The 20,711-nt window shown below is 39.4% G+C and overlaps 1 protein-coding gene across 4 annotated transcripts in view; it reads right to left on the bottom strand.

Moving 5' to 3' along the window:
• Window positions 1-1,623: 1,623 nt before the first annotated feature.
• The window catches only part of ZPLD1 (zona pellucida like domain containing 1), an 81,021-nt gene continuing 61,933 nt past the window's right edge, over window positions 1,624-20,711 (bottom strand). For 3 of the 4 annotated variants that reach the window (XM_053971898.1, XM_053971900.1, XM_053971899.1), the window contains exons 7-12: window positions 19,441-19,538; window positions 18,749-18,829; window positions 17,747-17,918; window positions 16,308-16,416; window positions 13,283-13,312; window positions 9,788-11,373 (exon numbers count right to left, since the gene is read on the bottom strand). In XM_053971898.1, coding sequence (XP_053827873.1) covers window positions 11,198-11,373; window positions 13,283-13,312; window positions 16,308-16,416; window positions 17,747-17,918; window positions 18,749-18,829; window positions 19,441-19,538 — 666 coding nt within the window. In that variant the 3' untranslated portion in view covers window positions 9,788-11,197. Of the gene's footprint in view, window positions 1,692-9,787; window positions 11,374-13,282; window positions 13,313-16,307; window positions 16,417-17,746; window positions 17,919-18,748; window positions 18,830-19,440; window positions 19,539-20,711 lie in introns of those variants that run through there. The other variant, XM_053971901.1, reaches the window with a different exon arrangement.

The following is a 20,711-nucleotide window of genomic DNA, read 5'->3' as shown; positions in this document are numbered from 1 at the left end:
AAGCAAAACATGATATTGCTCCTCAGCACAAAATCATTTTCTCAGAGCTCATATGGGTGATGTGAAATAGCCTTGTACAGTACTGTAATGATTGACAGACCTGATACAAAATATCACGATAGATTATATGAGCTGCAGGGCTCTGATTTCTGCCACCATCCGTGGCATGAACCAGTAGCAATAGGAAAGAGGTATTGAGCTGTCATCAGAAGCCATAGGACAGAAGCTTCCTATCTTTCAAAAGAGGGCAAGAGATAAGGTCAAGAATTTTAGTTCATTATATACAGATACATAAATTCCCAGTAAATACAATATATTTGTCTTTTCAAATGTTGATCTTTATTATCACTATGTGCCTTCTATTTACTGGTAAATATAAAGTGTGACAACTGCAAAAGTATTTTTCCCAACTCTATTCCAAGAAACCCTCTGATATAGCTGGTGCCATCAGCAGTGTTTCTCTGGGCACTTACTGATCTGACATGGACATCACAGACACCACAGCATTACGTGTACTAACCTGAATGATTCCCATTGACTCCTCAGTAAATTTACTAACATTACCATAAACTGAGAGCAGCAGCTCATCAGTCCCTCATGCTGGCTTGACTGGCTTGGAAATGTGCTAGTTCAGAAAAAAAGCCCTAATCATATCTCTGCATCTACTATACTATTTGCTAACTTACCAGTGTGACTCCTTAATCCTTAATCTTTTGAAGGTATCAAAAGAGTTAAAGAAAGTTCTTACATTTTAAAAAGGCAGCACTTCTGTATCCATTAAAAAGTTCAGTTAACTGTTTATAGAACAGGTTTAAGCAGTCTTGATTGCCACTGGCCTGATTTTTCAAATTATTTACTAAGCATCCAATCCTTGGTCAGTAAAATAACCTTCAAAGGATTGCTGTCTGGGGCCTATAGCTCTTGTCCATACAGGGAAGGTGCTGCAATATGTCCCTAAAACTCTGGTCTGAATTCAAGGAAGTGATTGAGGCTTGACACATTTTCAGTTTTACCTGCAAAATTTCTTTTCACTCTTGCTTCTTCCTCTTAATCCTGCCTCCTTCCCACTTTTCCATCATTCTCCAACCCACAGTGTTAAACATTGGGATATGCTGTGACAAAGATGCTCCAAAAAGCCAGCAGTTGTCCTTCCAGTGCTCCAGGAGGAAGTTACATCCTAAGCTGGGCATGGATTTGTGTTTTACTTATCTTTTGGTATTTATCTTCTGGTAGCTGCCCCACATCAACTGTCTTATCCAGACTTAAAAGCTGATGAAGTTTGCCCAGGTACCATAACATAGTTCACAAACCACATCTTTGTACTTCAGCTTTCTTCCATCTCTTGCTCAAGACAGATGCTACAGCGTCAATGAATGATCCTTCAACTGAGGACTGTACAGGCTTGTCTCAACAGAATGGGACTGAGAACATCACCAGATGTCAGATCCTGTTGTTGAGGAAATTAATAAGTCCCAGCTGACTTATGTTCCCATTCTTCTTGTTTGGATATCAACCAAACCTGCACAATACCACCATGTCCAAACAGCTCCTTGCCACCTCAAAATCACAGCTGCCAACTGGATTTAGTTTCATTCACCACCACTCTCTGGGCCTCAACATCCAGCCAGGTTTTTACTTGATAAAGAGCATTCTCATCCAAGCCATGAACAGCCAGTTCCTCCATGAGAGCTCTGTGGGAGACAGTGTCAAATGCCTTACTGAAGTGTTGACAGACAACACCCACAGCCTTTCCCTCATCAGCAGGTCATTTTGTTATAGGAGATCAGGTTGGTCAAACAGAACACATGATGTCAAGAGGTCTGTTGTATCTCACAGGAATATCTATCCATTTCCTCAGTTTTACAGTGGCATAACTCTTCAGATAACTAAATTAATAAAATAGTAACAAATAACTCGTTTTATAAGCCCTCCTCACAACCTTCACAGTTTATGTGTTCTTTGTACATTACTATCCCACATTTATATTTCACTGGAAGAAACCCTGCCCAGCCAAGTCACCCAGTTACAATTAAAGGCAGGTAAAGTATTCTCTATAGCCTAGAATGACTATTAAGAAAGGAAAGATTTCAGAGAGTCTGAGATAGGAAACCAAAATTTCAAAGGAAAGGAAACCATGTACAGATGGAAAAAAAAAAAATTAGGAAAAGGAAGCATGCAGCTTACACCACAAAATTTACATCTCTATAAAATACATCCATGTCACAGAATCAGACTGGGTAAGGTTGGAAGAGACCACAGTGCATCATCTGGTCCAACCTCCCTGTTCAAGTAGAGTCATACCAGAGCACGTGGCACAGGATTGTGTCCACATGGGTCTGGAACATTTCCAAGGAGGAAGACTCCACAACCTCTCTGGCCAGTATTTTCCAATGCTCAGTCACTGCACAGTAAAGAAATTCCTCCTCATGTTCAGGTGGAACTTCTGTGCATCAGTTTCTGCTCATTGCCTCTGGTCCCATTTCTTGGCATCACCAAGAAGAGCCTAGATCCATCCTCCTGACGCCCTTCCTTCAGATATTTGTTGCTACTGGCAGGATCTCCTCTCAGCAACCTCCTCTCAAGGCTGGACAGGCCCAGCTGCCTCAGATTTTCCTCGTAAGAGAGATGCTCCAGTCTATTATTCATTTTCGTTGTCCTCCACTGGACCTGCCCCAGGAGCTCCATGTGTCCCCTGTCCTGAGGAGCTCAGAACTGGACACAGCGCTCCAGAGGTGCCTCACTAGGGCTGACTAAAGGGGCAGGATCACCTCCCTCGAGCTGCTGGCAATGCTCTTCCTAGCGTACCCATTTCAGTGTTTCTTTCAGTAAGTCAAACAGGAACTGTTTGTAAGGCAACTCTGTGAGAGGCCAAACTGTTTTTACCAGATGGAACCACATACAGATACCATTAGCTATTCTATTGTATATTCACAGCCTGGTAATCATTACAGAGGTATTCCTCACAGAGGGAAGCTCTTTCCAGACAGCAATACAGCAGCAAAATTCTACCTGTAGGCAGCCAACTACAAGAGATCTCCATACCTACCTTAAAAGGTGGTTCCAACACACCTGGAAGCAGAATTAACCCAGTCAATCAGAGAAACAGAAACAAGAAGCAGGATATAGATCTCTCTCCAGTCTTCTTCCATGGCAAAACATGTAAAATAATGAGAATGGCAAATAGCCTTTGTATCATCAGAGCAAACCTGCATGAATTGTAAGGACAAAGAGCTGAGCAAGAACTTAAGAGGGATACCCTCTGAGAGCACAGGTGTATTCCTGCTTTATTTTATTAACTCTAGAAGGCCTTCATGCTGTATGCAAATTCATGTAAATCAGAATGTATCAGTGACATTTTTTGCACAACTCCAGTCCAAAATGGAATAGACCAAAAATGCTACTGAAGCAGATAAATTTCAATTTGTTTTTTAATTATGAGGCAAGTGAAAAAAATATTAGTAAAATGTGTCGCTGTGGCTCGACATGTTTTCCTTCCTCTTAAGATTAGATCTTCTTTCCAGGATGACAACAGCAGCAGACCATGCTCAATATACTGAGCATCAAAATTTATTTCCTTAAGACTTACCCATACGAACAGTAAGTTTGACATTTACCAAAACAAGAACTCGTTTTCTAGACTGTTAGGCACTGTATGCTTTCGTTACTATAACCAGAGGTCTACTGTGCCCTATCCCAAGTAAATGGAAATTGAAAAGGCAACAGTCACCTAAGAAGAGTTTGGCTTAACCACCTGGAGGAGGAACACTAACACTCAGAACCAGAAACACAATGAGGATAATGCTTACATGGCTCCCACATGGTCACAGCTTAGGTCTAAGCTGGGCTGGGTGGGCAGAAGCAGAATTGCAGCCAAGGCAGGCTGGGGCCAGGCATGAGAGAAGGCAGGCACCCATCCAGTCAGGGAGCAGCAGAAACAATGGTCTTGGGAGAGCACAGGGGTTACAGCCCCAAGAAGCCCTAAAGCAGCAGGCAGGGTCAGAGTACACACAGTGGTGGAAAACTGCACCAGGATTGATGCCAAGGATTAAGGCTTTGGCTCGAGTACATTGGATGAGAGATGGTTAAGAATTAAGGTACAGAGCATGACCTCAATTTAAACTGTCATTCCAGCCATATCCAGCAAAAGACTGACCCAGAAGCTCTGTCCAACTGGGCAAACCAGAATCAACTGGTTTCACCATACAACCATTGGTTTTTAGACCATTTCCCTGCCTTATTCACTGGAAGCTTAACTTCTTTAGTAAAGGAGATAGGGCTCAATTCAGCAGCAAACTCCTTTTCAAACATTGCTTGAAACTACTCTGGTTCACTGTTCACCCTGTACCTAGGAGGCAAAGCAAGGCTCCAAGGAAAATAAATGCCTTTCCAAGAAAATACACCATGCTTGAACATAGCTCCTTAGTGCTTTACTTTGTACTATTACCTTTCTGTCAGGATTGGATTTCTGATGTAATTTCCTGATTAAAAATAAACAATATAACAACCTCTGCTGTGTAGCATTGTCATTGTCCCTATCACACAAGATCAGCAGAACATGAACCTTGAACTGACAGTGACAATCTCTTTCAGCTGGATAAATGGAGGAATTATTTAGTTCAGCAGGTAGTAGTCGCTGTCTGCCTGGATACCAGCAACAAATGGAGTACTGTGGAAGTCTACTCGAGATTGTCCCCTTTAATACCTTTATCAATGATCTGAAGAAGGTGACAGAGCAGACTGTAATCAAATCTTCAGATGCCACAAATTAGGATCACCACCCAATACTCTTGAGAGAGGGGCTGCCATTTAGAGGGACTCACCACACTGGAGGAATGGGCTGGCAGGGATGTTATGAAAATCAACAAGTACAACTGCAAAGTCCTGTATCTGACTGGGAGTAACCCCTGCAGTGACACAGGCTGGGGACTGACTGGTTGGGAGCAGCCCTGCTGAAAAGCAGCGGGGGATCTTGACGAGCAGAAGGCTGCACGGGAGCCAGCAGTGGGTCCTGGCAGCAAGGCAGGTCAGCAGTGTCCAGGACTGTATGAACAGAAGCATGGCCAGGAGATTGAGGGAAGTAATTTTCCCCCACTACTCATCACTTTTTGCACAAACTAGATAACCTATCATTTTCTAATCCCCACATTAGAAGGAAAACTTCAGTAAACTGGAAGAAGTCTGATGGAGGGCCAACAAGATAGTCAGTGGCTAGAACACCTGCTGAGGGAATGAAGAATCTAATAGGCTTAAAGAATTTGAAGATCAGAAAAATGCTAAGAAAATACAAAGCACCATCATAAGCTATTGGCAATTTCCACTCTAAGGATTAAAATTAGGGTAGCAACTGAAACAGGACCATACTCAAAGCATGTCTAAGTTTCACATTAGCAGTGAAGGCACAAATCACACTGATGTTTTGGGCCTGACAGACCAGAAACACTTTTATTAAGTGAAATTAATTTAATAGTGGCTCCCAGCAAGAAGTTCCTATCTGAGCACTGTACCTGTGCAGTGTTCTGCAAGCGCTGATAAAAAAGCTGACAGAATTGAGAGCACTCAAGTGCCACTGAAGCAAAACACATATTGCTGCTGTAGAAGTGTTCTGTACAAGAAAAAAAGCAGTTCAGTGCTTAAGGTTTCAATCTGAACACCTATGATCTTGATGTAAGCTCGGTATAAAGCAGATTTCCCCAGGATGACTCAGTTCTTCCTAGTTTATACCACAGAGTCTACATTATGCACTAACTGCCCTGGAGTGTACCTGGCCAACCATAGATATTTGCTTGCCCCATAGACACCATAAACGTTAAAAATTCCTGCCACATAACACATGGAATAAAGCTGCTTCTCTTCCTTGTGGCCTGACATCTCAGCAGCCCATTCTGCAGGGGTTGCTGCACTTGCACCTGAGGCCACAGTCGTGACACCTCCCCATCTCCCTGCTCTGCCTTCATTTGTGAAAACAAACACAATTATCCACAAAGGGGCTTACTCAGTGATTCCCCACTAACTCACACACTTCTGTTTCTGTATTTAATCGGTGTTCCCAGCAAAGCAAGTCTGCGTGGAGCTCACATGCAGCAGAACAAGCTGCTCCTCACTCTGCAGGAGCAGCAGCACAAACAAGAAGCACAAGCACTGCCACGGCTCTGCTCACACTTTGCCAAGTTACAGCACACATGCAGAGCTCTCCCAGAGTTGGACCTGCAGCCTGGGAAGCACCAGGACACGATGAGGACTGGGAGCACCTGCCCTGGCCACCCATCTCATGGTTCTGCCCACACTAATTGCAGGGCTGTGCTGGCAATATGCAACCCAGTGCTCAGTGTTTTGGGGTGAGGAAGGGAAGCCCCAAGGCATCACTCCATCACATGACACTGACTCAGTTGTGCAGTCCCTAACATCCAGCAGCAGGGTTTGACTCTGAAGTGAGACAGCGCCCACTCTGCTTACCTCCTGACATGTCACTGGCTCCAGAATGGATGCAAGCCTGTGCAGACTACACACCTGCTGTGCATGCATGATCCTCTGAGTCATCCAGTACCGACCCTACAGTGAATCTTTGCCCTAGCAGTCATTTGCAATTAGCATTTGCATTAACAGGATCATTATTTTTATCTATTAGAATCTGGAGAGGGGAAAACACAAATCAGGAATATCTGCTGTATAAAGTAGCTTGTGGTTGTAATGACTGGTCCAGTTCACTAATTCCTCCTCATAAAGTAAAAACAAAAGAATTTAAAAATCAGTTTAAAAAAACACGCTAAAATGGGGCCTGTCCCTCAAAACAGCTGCTGAGCAGAGAGATATTACTACCTAATAAAAGTAATAAAATTGCCTGAATACAGCTTGATTCAAGAGCTCAGCTTGAATCAAGAGACAAGGGATTACAACACTGAGGAGAAAACTGTCACAAGAGCAGATTCTTCTTTACCCACTTAGAAAAGTGTCTGTAATGGATGTCATTCAGCCTCTCTGTCTTGATGAGAAATATAGCAGACTGCTGGCAAGAACACCAGGCCTCCCTTGATTCAATCTTCAGTCCAGAAAAAGGGGTTGAAAACATACTGAAGCAAAGCGATTTTTTTTTTTTATTTATACAAAACAAGCAAATTCGATAAACACACTTCAGAGACCTAGAGTCTATACACAAGTAGTTCAGGATGTAAAGAGAGCATTTTATGCCTATTCAGGTGAGGATAGTGAATGTCTCTAACCACCACCATCTTATGAGTTCAAAAGAGTGAAGATTTCCCCTTTTCACAGGGGATTGCAGCAAACATTTCAGCTATGGTTGAATGGTATTTTTGGTTGCAAAGACAGGAGCGGATCCTGCTTTAGCACAAAGTACTTTTTATGCTACACCCTGAAGTCCAAAAGCAAAGGTTACAAGTGCAATAGTAGCATTTGAAGTCTGGCTGGCCAGCATGTTCCTCAGTTTACCAAACATGATTACCAAACTTTCTTCACAAAATAAGTCACTTAAACAACTTTTCCACTGTATATTTTCTATTTCTCTAATCTCAAGGGTGTGCTTCGTAATTATACAAACATACTCTTTTAAAGACAAGGAAAGAGTTAGTTAACTAAAAACAGAAAAATTAATAAAACATTTCAAAAGAGACATATGGCAAAGAGCCATGACAGAACTGCAACCACGGGTCCAGTCTGTGCAGAGCTATTCTCTGATGTCTCTTCCACATCCATCCTACCTCCTTCTTCCTGAAAGCCATGGTGGTAGGTCCAAGTGGCATTGAAATAAAACCCGGGAGTAACCTGAGGAAGGACCAACTTGCAACACTTGGAACATTTCCTAGTTTACCACAATACTCCTACCTATGCCTCCTCCAGATGAAGAGATGAGTAGCTTAATCAGGGCATGTCTGCTTCTTCTGGCACCTTTGTGGAGCCTAAGAGATATCGAGAGTAAGAAATACTGTCTGCTGAATGAAGTAGGAAACATGATTTACTTCCAAGTTCCTTGGCCAAGGCCTGTTTCTCAAACATCAACTGAATTTATCGCAAGCACTGATATACACTGCTCCAGTAGGATATGCCTTTTATTTCTTCCAAGGGGGAAGCCTGGAAGTGTTTTCACCCTTTTATAGGTTTATTAAATTCTACTAGATTTAGAACTGAGCTTAAAATTTCAGTTTCTTTTTCAGTCTGCTCCACAATCTGAGTCACAGATTTGAGAATATTTCAGTACATTGTGCTTACCTGACCTCTGTGCAAAAAAAGCATTAAAACACACATAAGAGGCACCCCTAAAGGAAGTTCTTGCACTATCAGACACACTATTCTTTTAGCAATTCTGTTTAACACCTGCAAAACTCCCATTTTTTATTGGGCCACAGCCCCTTCATACAAAGTACAAAGTGTCTTCTTAGTTTCAGTGCTTCAGTGCATTTGAAACTTGATTTTCAAATGCCCACTACAGGTAATTTATATTTTCAATCTATTCCCCATTCCCTCTCACCTGACATTCTGCCTTTCAAAAGGTAGGGTGCAACCTTCATGTACATCCACTCAACTTCTGCCTAACCTGTTACTTGAAATTTGTGAGGTCACAAATTATGGATACCAGGTGTTCCTTAATACCTGTATACATCTTTCAAACAAACCAGGATGGGGATGTTTTTACAAATTCAGACAGTCTTCACCTTCCTATAAATATTTTGCCAGCCTGGCTCAAGTTTTCACGTCCCCTGCAACTCATAAATCATTCCCATATCAGATCTGTAAATCAATAAGCCTTGGTTTAGTCATCATTTTCCACCTGTGGCTCTCCATGTTTCTTTACCAAGGAGGAACACATTTATCTCTTTTAATGAATGATGGAGACAAATATATTCACAATCCATAGCAAGTTCAGTAATGACTACTACAGATGGCTGTTGGAACTCTGTCACTAATTTAGCTAGAGGGAGATCACTCTTTGGTACCTAGCAATTTCCACATAAGGAAAAGTTACACAAATATTTTACCTGGTTCTTCACAAAAAACAAACCACTCCAGAAATTTTAACAACTAGAAGAATAACATTCTGCATATTACACTATTGAGTAGCGACTCCATTTTTGTAATAGGTTACCTGAGCCTCAAAATATGTGGTCAACAAGACTTTGTTAATTACTATGAAATACATTTCCTTATAGAAAAGCAACAAACTGTCTTCCAGAAACACAGAGAAATCAAACAGGACAAGTATGATATTATACCAACAACTTTTTTGCTTCCAACACCATTCACTTTCTTTTTCTGTGGTCTTAACCAAACTGTATGGGATTTGTGCTACAAAAAGAGTTTCTCCCTCTCTCTAGTAGACATAAGCCTGACATTTTTTAATGGCTGGTAAGTTAAGATGGGCATATTCACATTAGTAAGCATTTTAAAAAGTACTGAAGATGGCAATTAACTGATGAAACAACTTTCTAAGGATGATAATGGCTATCTCTACCACTGGAAACTTTCAGCTAAATCTGCTCCTTACTAAGTAGTAATTACATTAATGGGATTTTTGTCGTTGTCTTTATTAGTAAATTAAAATAGATTAATTTATTTATCCCCAGGCTGGAATATAAATCTACAGTGTTTACCACACTCCTTTAAAGGTCAGTAAATCTATAATTATATTAATTTATCCTGTATATTGAAAGCTCTTACCAAACCAACTTAAAAACACAGGTCCAGTTTTCCTCTTTGTAGAATGAGGAAATGGAAGCATGTACATAAGTAACAACTGGACACGGGGAGGAAAACAGTACAGAGAAAGCATCCACTCTGAAACATTTAAAATAATTTTATTAGACAATCGTGTTTTACATGTCATCAGACCTAACCCCTGAAGTGCATAAGTGTTTCTGAGGTATTAAGACTGGAGGAAAACAGGCACAGTATTGGTTGTTAGGGATACCGCCCTACAGCACAGTGGAATTTGCAAACAACAGGCCTTTATACAGTATTTGCAGATCAGAGAAAACTGAGAACAAGTCTGTATTTGTTTTTAGCCTTGAGAACCAAAAAGCCCTGATCATTAGCTAGTTGTGTCACATCAGTGAAGACACAGACACAGTTAACATAAGATGATGATAAATATCAATGAGGTGTTTCTAGGCCAATATGTACAGTACATGAAAAATGAAATTTAACTGCTGTATGTGTGACCAAAATCCCGACTGTCTATCCAGTCCAGCTTAATATGTTCTGTCTATGGTGGCCTCTCTAGTACCAGCATTTTTGTCTACTCTACACAGCTAAGCCACTGCCTTGTGCTCCTGTTTGAGGGCACCTGCCACTCACACTCATTTCAGGTAAGTCTGATGTTCATCGTATTAACTAGAGGCAACAGTACAGTACTTCTTGTAGCCCGTTATCCTTTTAGTTGCCTTCTTCCCCTCATCTATGCAGTGAACAAGTCTAACTGCAGAAAATCTTCTAAACAAAATAAGCACTGATTGATGACTTTTCATGTGGAAATGAAAGTTTTATCTGAGAACTGAAAAACTCACAGGGCAAAACATACCCTTAACAATTAGTATATTAGTGAGAGTTTTACTCAGTTGGCAAATCATGCTCCAAAAATAATTTTCTGTGAGGAAAGTTTGGGCAATACTTGATACATGATACCTCCACAAGCTAATGGAAGGTATATTTAAGAAAATACTTCCAAATTACAAATAAGTAAAAGTCACTTGTTCCAAGCTTCTCTTAGGTTATTTTTAACCAAGACAGCTGAAAACAAATTCCTCCTGAGACAGTTGTTTTTGTGAAAAATGTAGTGACAAAATAGAAGTTATCCTTATCTTACTAGGTGTTTATGAACTTGTGAATTCTTCTGAATATGTCAGTCTTTGTATTAAAGTGGCATACTTGGAAAGGTTCTCATCTGCAGCCTCTTCAGCTTTTAGACCTTACTGAGCAGATGAAGATGTGAGCTCTATTGTCAGCACATTCATGGGCAAATGTCATGCAGTCTGATCGCAAACACAATTGAGATTCTCAACATTTTCTAGGCTTGTTACCAACATCACTGCTGCTTGCCTACACAATGTCATCTAGCAAATCTGCAAATAGACTAGCTGGAATAGAAGCTGGATACTACTGGAGTGTTGCCTTAATATTAGTTTTGAATGGAATCATACTTCACAGACGAGAAAAGCAACCCCAAACTAAAAGTGCAAACAAGTCATCACTTTCAGTTGAAAACCGGGTTCCGGATGCCACTCAGGACCGAACTGTTGGGCCAGTTTCTGTGCAGAAGGGTTAGAGAACAGACAAAAAAGAAAATGCTTGAAATTCCTAGGACAACAATGCCTGAAATCAGTGCACTGTTGACTGGGTTCATCTGGAAAGGAGGTCCATTTGGGTGAGCTGCAAGGAGGAGAAAAATTCCCAGGTGAGATCTAGTTTTATCTCTCATGAGTGCCAAACACTTCTGCCTTCCCCTCCTAACACCCAATATACTGTATAATGGCAATGAAGAAACTATAACTGTATGAATGAGCACCTGTCTACTTGGATAAAGCTTATCTAAGTATATTTTGAAAACAGTCATTAATTCTTTCAATATCAATCATACTGGGGAATAAAGACATGTGCCTTCTAAGGCATCATCCCTCATCTGCCAGTGACCAACCTTGACCTGTGTTACTCAAGACAAGACTATCATTATCCAAGGACTATCAAGGTAAATGTGTAAGAATTTGTGGCCTAATCAAGGTAATGAAAGGATTTCTTCCCCACTATCATTATCTACATTTCAATTCAAAGTCTATATAAATCAGCAGGTATGTCTGGCACCGGATAGCAGACAATCAGGAAACCTGTTGTACACCTTCAGAAAGAGCATCTTAGTATGTTTATCAATTCTCAGGTAGAAAAGGTGACATATTTAATACTTATTGCAGTTCAGCAAGCTGTTCATGGCCCGGTTCTGAGATAATGGGCCACATATATCCACCGCCAGTACTGTGTTTTCCAGCAGGAGGGGGAAAAAGCATTTGAGTACCAATGAGCATTTGCTATTAGCAGTGGTGGAGAGTGAGGTGAAATGACTATATAGTCTTCATGTGAGAAACCAGACTGCTCCTCCCAGAAGCAGCCACTTGTCCTCAACAGCATTAATCCCACTCTCCTCACCCAAGCTGAAAAGAAATCAGCAGGAAATGTTGATCTGTTACCCTCCCCTTCCCTACACTGCGTTGCTTTCTGACTGCTACAGCAGTAACCCCACCTCACTCTACCTCTCTGCTCTCCAGAGAGACAGCAATAGGCAAAGGAAAGGCTTTTGCTGTGGGATGGAGAGGGTGCTTCTTTTGTTGGATGGGAAGGAAAGGTAGCAGCCATCATCACAGCAAACTGTGTGCAGCAACTAAAGAATTTGCTCTTTATTATTTTAATTATATCCATGGGTAGGAGCACACCAGGGCACAATTAATTACAGGGAGAACTCTCCATGACAGACAAGAACAGCAGCTGCTTTTCTATTGCTAAATTGAGTAAAGAAAGGAACAAATAGTGTTAGAGTTCAGAGGACAGAATGGATTTGTTGTTCCACTCAGTCCTGTTATGAAGAAATACAAGGTCGAATGGCCCAATGTACCACCTGATCATCAGCCACTCCTTGTTACCAGCAGAGAACAGTAACAGATAGGCTGAAACAAGTGTTCCAACTGCCCAAAGGAAAATCACCCTAAAACTTCAAGGGCTGAACTCCCCTGCAGCCTATTTCCTTCACTGCCCTAGCAGGGCACAAGTTCTATCCAAGTTTCTCCACAGGCTCTTTGTGAGGTTAAACACTAGGAGAAGAGGAGCTGAAGCTCTGTCCTTCTGGCTTTGGGATGTGAACCAAGCTAGACTGCACCATAATAACAATTTTCCTCTTCTACCCCTGTGTGGCATGGGCAAATTTTACTGCTTAAGTCTGGTTTTGCATCTGGTGGCTATAATGTACCCTTCACCCTCATATGCTGTATCATTAGATCTTCATTTCAATTTCATCACAGAAATTAAAAGTTTCAATGTAGATGGTACTGGATGCACAAATTAAACTGAGAATTCCATACTCACCTATTGCTTTCTTGTCAGTGCATGTTGGTATTGACTCTTTTAAGCAACAAAAATAAATAAAAAGAAAAAAAGAAAAAAAAAAAAGAAAAAAAAAAGAAAAAAAATCCCGTGCATAGATATTAATCAAAATAGTTCATCCTCAGTTCTGCTTCCCTCATAAACCCTCTCTGATGCTTTTGGAATTAACTTACCAGTTAACTGATTAACTTACCAAGCTGTGAATTGTTGGTTGACGTCTCATCTATATTAAAAAAAAAAAAAAAAAGGCATGTAAGGCATGTGTCATATTTTTAAAATACCTCTGCCTACCTCCTCCCCTCTTGCAACACAAAAGCCAATAGTTTCAGCTTTATTTTAAAAATACATCAGCTCTACTTGCCACCATTGACTAGCAGCTTTTAGCATCTCTGTTAAAATATGGACAATAACATTAATTATATGTCATTGCTTCATTTTTAATATCAGGAGATATTAAAATATTAATTAAAAACTTCTAATGTCTTGTGGAAAAACAAACCAACACCACCTTAAATCAGGAACCTCTTAATTAAAAAGGTGGCCAGTTCTCTTGTCTCCTTCAGTAACAGCACAAGCATAAGCACCATGTTATATGTAGGCCCCTTCATTTAAACATATTATAAAATAGCTCTATAGTAAAAACTTGAGTTTTAAAAGAAAAAATATGTTAGTGATCATAAATTATTACAAAAAAGCTCTTTTCGCCATGCTCATTTTCCTCTTAGCAGTTATATAGTGGCTTTATATTCAGAGTAACATTTGTATTTTGTCTTCAGTTTTACTTACTTACCAGTGTCCGTTTCAGAATTACATTTCTTGTCACTATTTTGGGGGTTTTTTTGTGCAGTCTGTGAGCACAGTTCACATATACATTTATTTTGAGCAGCTGTCTCCCAGGCTTAAGGGAGACATCCATCAAAAGCTACATAATTTCAACTTCACAAGTAGGTACCTGCTTTGTTTCCATACAGAGACTAAAGCATTTTCTTCTGTGTACATCTTCTGTAATGACTTATTTTGGATTAACAAAAAAGAATAAGGTTTCTCTGAAAAGAGCCAAATGTTAGAAATATGAGTTCAGAAACACACAGGAAAAGGACCATCACTCTTTTGCAGTAGCACTATTCAGCTCCTACCAAGGCAGCTGGATCAGCAGCTCCACTGCCAGAACAGCTGGTGACAGGTCATGGGGGAACCTGGCTACTTTGAGGAGCCTCTGCAGGTGCTGATGTGCACAGGTCAGCCCTGGGACAGCTGCAGCTCCACCCTATATGAGGGAAGGGCACATCTGTGCAGTCCTACTACTGGCATATGGACCGTGGTGAGTCAGGTGGAGCAGGTTTGATGGGCTCTGGACAAATCTGTACCTGTGCTAAAGCTGGACCAAGTTGGCCTTGAAAACAGTGTAGAGCACTTCCATGCACCATCACATCAGTGCAAGCCAGAGCTACACCCTGGTATTCCTCAACCAAAATGTAACTACATTTTAAAAAAACTATCCAAAATTTTCCAAATTTATCCAAAATTATTCATCATCCAGATTGTTTTGGTCAAGTTCTCACATGATCTTCCCCCTTTCAGTTTGTTAACGATAGTATTCATAAACCTCCTGGTTCTTATGAGTTTATTTTCACAAGGGGAATTAACAGCAGGACTAATTCCCTCTTTCTGATCCAGAAGAAAAAGGGAAATGCAAGTGAGATTGAGGGACTTGCCCAATGCCAATCATGAAATCTGTGGCAGAGTTTAGAATTGAATCCCATTTTTTTTCAAGTACTTCCTATTAAACCATCCTTCTGTCAGCATGAGTCCAAAAGCACACTATGAAGATGGAGAAACCAAAAAAGCTTTACCCACCCACCTTTAGAATACACCTAAAAAATTATTTTCCTTTTTCAGCCTTATTCATGATTTCATTTAAACAACCACAACAGTTGTTATGAAATTATAAAATTGTTTATACTTTCTTTGGTGCCATTAAACATCCATCAGATCTCTTTGCTTGAAGCTATGCAATACTTAAAGATAATTGATGAGGATCTTTTTTTTTTTTTTTTTAATTATAAAAATAGCATCCGCAGCATTTGAATCATGAGCTATATTACCTACCAGGGGCTGCTTGTATAAGAAGTGGTATCTAGTTTCCATTCCTTGCCTAAGGCAGCATTACTCCAGCACGCTTGTTTGGCTGAGCAAATCCGTCATTCATTTCCCATGTGTACTCATGTATGCAACTTTGAAGTTAGTTCTTCTCACTTTTTCTTGGCTAATCAGAAGGCAGCAAATCAAATGGGATCATGTATAATGCAAAAAAAAATTACTCATTTTCATTGCAGATATGCTGCTCATAACAGAGCCTATTTGTTCTAGACATGGTCTTGTGTTCCCCATTCTGGAAGGTCAGTTGCTCTCTTTGTATACAGGTACAACTACTTGGCATTTAAAGAAGGATTTTATTCTCAAGTTTTAATTAGATTTCCTAGACCAGGTTCAGTCCTACTCTCATCATCCTAAATCTAAGACTGCTGAAATCAGTTAACTGCAACTACTGTTAATATTTCTAATTTGGAAAACTTAAACAGCAGTCATATAATTTTTTTCAGAGACTGCAGGTTACATTTAGAGCTGCCTTTTTTTTTTTTTTTTCCTAAAACAATTGGCAATAAAAATGAAAATCATGGAATTTCACCCTCAATTTAAAGCATTGAATTTTGGTCCACTGTTTAAAATTTACAGTGATTTTGTCCCATTTCTTTCTTATAGCTGAATCTAAGAATAGTGAGCATTAATTTTAAGCAACATGTAGATAAAAACCCAGAGGGAAGCTGGAGAAATGGTGAATAGAAAGTGATAGTGAATATCCATTATCCATCCAAATTAAATTGCAACACCGAACACGGTATCTTAAATTCTATTATCTCCAGTGAAATCTGACAAAAAAAGAAGTCAGCCCACTGAGTCTGGTCTTTTATAATGGCCTTATATGTGTAAAAGTATCCCACGGTGATTTTATTAGAGGAGGAAGCATGTGAGAGTCAAACAAAAATACTAGCTCAAAATTTCTACCAAACAAAGCAGTAAAAAATGTCATAAAAATATTCAGCAGTAGTAAAAAAATACTTAGCAAAAAGTCACTACAAATTTACATTAAACTGCAAAACATTTCTCTAGGTTTCTGAAATTCCTGCAGTCTGTATATAAAAATTGTTTATTCCTACCACTCCTTGTAATGATGGGGCCAGCAGAGATTACAGCATTGCCAGATGTGCTCTGAGGGCGCCAAGTCGTCCTTCCACCAGTGTCTCTTCTTTCTCTGTTACTGCAGATCTGAGTGGTCAATCAAAACAATCACAGACTCAGAGTGGAACAGAACTGTGGCCTTTTTGTGCTTCTTGATGTAACATGAACTCTTTGGTAAGCAATACTACAACTTTGATTTTATTTCTTAGTATGCATTAAATCACTTTGCAATAAAAACATCTGTAATATTGCATAGAAGTGCATCTTATAAATTCCTGGCTTCCCATTTTATTTTGCCCCACTTTGTTTACAAAACTACATTGCTGCTGTGTACAAGATCCCTCTTATAGTATATTAAATTTTCAGTAGTTAATTTCCCAAAGCTATATTTAAAGACAGTTTTCCCCAACAAATCTGTTTTGTTTGACAATCCCTATTCTTGCAAGCTTCTCGAGTGAGAGTTTCCACATCTTCTATGGAGTTCTAAATAGCAATGATACACTAAAACAAGCCCCAACACTCTCATCTAGAATCCGCCTTTAACATTTGTAACCTACCATCTACCTTAATCTATGGCGCTCAAGCGTGCTCCAAACAAGAGCATTTCATTAGTTTTAGCTTCTTGTGAAAGAACTTCAAAAACCTCAGAACATGAATTGAATGCAAAATGAATTATGTAAATGCGTAACATAAAAATATAAAATAACATACAAAATTCCAGGAGTATACTGAACTGACCACACTTTAAAATTCTAAAGGGGAAGACATTCAGTAGGAAACAATGCAGTGTTCCAAAGACAACACAGAATGTTGTGTTTATATGTTTATTTAAATGTTTCCATTTCCAAAATTTATTTGTTGTTCCTGATACTCCTAAAATTAGTTAATTTTAAGTAGACATAACATCATGAACTTCAGCACAAGAGTAGTTTTCACATGACAGAGGAGATGATATACTCCAAGGGGCATGGTATTTTTTTTCACTGTGAGAAACTTCCACAAATTTTCCTTGTTAGTTATAACAGCACTTTCTATAGCTTTAACTTTTCCATAAACTATATTCTAAGATATTTCTCTTCATCCACTGTGATGATGGATACCTGACTACTATACTAAGAACATCAACCTGAAAGCCATCTCAGAGTTGTTACATTTAAAAATTAAAGACCACAAGGCAAAGAGGTAATTTCTCATATATTCAATAACCTGTGTTTTGCAGGACTAGTATTATATTATCTCCAGATGTCAGTATTCATTTCCATATTCTTCATCAGTAGTTTCACATTCTTTCAGACACAAAAAACATTCTTACTTCAGTCTCTACAAGTCGCTTTCATTCTGTGCCATCCAAACTTCCATAACACTTGTATGCAGAACTCCAGGATGCCTATTTTATATCCAAATAATTACAACTTACTGGCACAAGAAAGGGACAGTCATCTGCTCTGCATAGCTTTGTTACACAGTGAAGGAAGACCGTGGACATCTTCTGATTCTTGTGCTTCACAAAGCGAAACACCTCAAAGGAAAACCGGCCCATTTGACTCTTGCCGTTTTCAATTATCGTTGTCTGCGGGTCCTTGTCACAACTAGTTTTTGTAGAGAAGAGTGAAACTGGGATGAGCAGCTCTTTTAGTATTTTGAAGCTCTTAGCTGGGAATATGATAGCTTAAGCAGCAAGATCAACACTTCAATTCCTTGGAAAAGAACACAGTGCAAATATCTGCAGACACAATCTGCTTGTTAGGCTGCAGGTTCCTGTGCTGAAACACATTCCTACAAAAACACTGTTTTGTTTTGCAGTACCACAGCTAAACCAAGGTACCATTTAATTCCAGTGGCCAAGGAAACTTGAGATCTGAAGCACAAAGCAGTCAGGTATGCTAACCAGTATAGACAGGTAACTCCAAATGAAGACAGTACCTCTCCATTAGGTGTCACAGATAAAATTTAATCTGAGATACTGTCAAGATGTTTTCCAAAGTTCCAATTCAAATAAATGTTATTACTGGGAGTAGAAGTAGGAGCAGCTATTTATATTTAATCATTTGCTTAACTACTTTCCTGGACTGAAGTCTCTGATGTTTTATATCACTGTCATTCAATACATTCACCTTTGGTAAAATAAAGGCTAGTTTAGCCTTTATTTATAACACTTTAAGTGTTTCTTTTCTCTCTAGTAGAACTACTTTGGATATATGCTTTTCTGCCTTCATAATTCTTATGACTTGGCACTTGCTTCTATGTTTATGTTCACACAAAAAGAAGCTCTGACATTTTATCTATAAGCCTAGCCCTTGGTCCTGCCTACTCAAATGCTTAAACTCTCCAGGCAGTTTAAGACATCACTATTGAAGAGATTTATAATTTATTTTTTTAAAGAAGGAACAACAAAATACTGGATTTGCACAGCACCTACCTGAAGAAAAGATCATATCGAAGATCATCACTAGGATTGCCAGATGGTGTGGTGTAACAGTAGTCCATCAACACATTCCACCTGCACAGGGAGTAAAGGGATAGATGAGGGGACTGGCAATGCAAGCATGGGGGTGGGGGGGGTGTGAGTGAGGTGAGATGAAAGGACAATACAAAAAAGAATACAAACAGGTAGTGCAGGATGTTACAGTGAAACTGTTACTGTATTAAACAGGTCACATCCCAGTCATTTCTTCAACTACTTAGAAGATTAAACAGCACGACATAGCAGCAGAACCTTATAAATCAAATAATTTGGTTTCATGTAAGTCAACCACTACACACACTGCACATCTCTTCTCAGAAATCATGGCTACATAGGACTAGAAATCAAAACCAGCCCACTTTTAAAAGCCCTAGATTTTCTCACTTGGTCCAACAGAGGCCTTTTGTTAAATAAAAGCAATCTAGGAATTAAAGTATAATTCAGGAAAACTTTCATAACGAGAACTGCAGCAAAATATGCATTCCCTGCCAAGGACCTGACACCCTCCAGCTGAGAGCAGTGATTACTGAACACCAACCATTATTTTTAAATACAAAAAGCTATGAGGAAAGACAGGTGCTTCTAAATCAGATAAGTAACAAGAGCTGAAAAGCAAGCAAGACAAGATATAACACCCTCTATGGTACCTGCCATCAAGGTTCGTTGCTCTTACAGCTGCATATATTTTGGTTTTCAAAGGTAAACCTGTACTTGGAATAAGGAGTTGCTGGCTGTATGTTGAATCCTGTAAAACAAATATTGCCTCAATTGTAACAGAAATTCCACTCTAACAACCCATCTGCATCCAGACTGAGCTCTCAGCAATTTTTCTGACCCTTCTGTATAGAATGATTTACTTTGTCCTCTGTAAAGGAAGAAGCAAGAAGCAATGCCAGAGAAATTGCCTACAAATTTGTCTGTAAAGACTGGCTTTGCCCCATGCAACAATTTGTGAGAATATATGATTTAATAAGGTGGTTGGATCAGTGATTAAGGAAAGCATATTATTCATTGACACTTCAGTAAGTCTCCCAGAACTTACAGGCACACAAAGGAGCTACTCTCGTTTTCTAACAGAGGAGCTTCACTGGGTTGTCACACTGCACTCTTTCTCAGGAAAAGTTGCTAAGGTTATTTGAATTATTGGAGATAGCAATGCTATCCATGAGATGTTATATATTTTAAGCTATAGTCTGGGAGAACAAAGACATTCTGTTATGCAAAGTGTAGTTTCTGTGGAAGCTGACTAGTTGAAAACTAGAAGTAACAAATATTTTCAGTTAAAATCTATTATTTCAAAAGACCTGTTTCAAGAAAGCTGTATTCAACATAAAAGTTGGGAAATCCCCATATATATTCCCCTACTACTTAAATATAGCTTTTTGCTCAAAATCTAAATCATTAATGTCACTTTAGCGACAAAACAATGAAACATCTGTGCAACAGATATTAATTGAGAATGTCAAAATGCACAACCTGGTAAAGTCACCTATGTCAAACACAGTGCTAATGCAGATAGCACAGTGACTCAGCATGTTGAGACCGACCTCTTGTTAAAGTTCAAAACACTCAATACATATGAAAAAAACTGGTAGATAGGATTTCAATCAGGTTCATTGTGGCAAGTGAGACCATGGCAAGCAGCAGCTGACAGGAACAAGAAGGTTTACACCAGACACCAAGTGATTTTTTTCAAATGCCAGAATTAACACCATACTCAATATCTAATCTATGCAGTAACAGAGGCCTTCAGGTAGGTTTGCCTTCTTTCAAATTAATTATACATTTCTATAACACTTAGCTCTGTCACATTTTGCAACTGATTAAAAAGTGCAAGACCCTCACTATTACACTCTATAGTTGCTGTTTTATTCTTTAAGAGTAGTTTGCCTTTGCAAAAAGGCATAAAAGCACATAG

This window comes from Vidua macroura, chromosome 2, assembly GCF_024509145.1.
Source record: "Vidua macroura isolate BioBank_ID:100142 chromosome 2, ASM2450914v1, whole genome shotgun sequence".
Taxonomy (NCBI): Eukaryota; Metazoa; Chordata; class Aves; order Passeriformes; family Viduidae; genus Vidua; species Vidua macroura.
The sequence above is the reverse complement of the archived record's forward strand: the minus strand, read 5'-3'. Positions and strand labels throughout refer to the sequence as shown.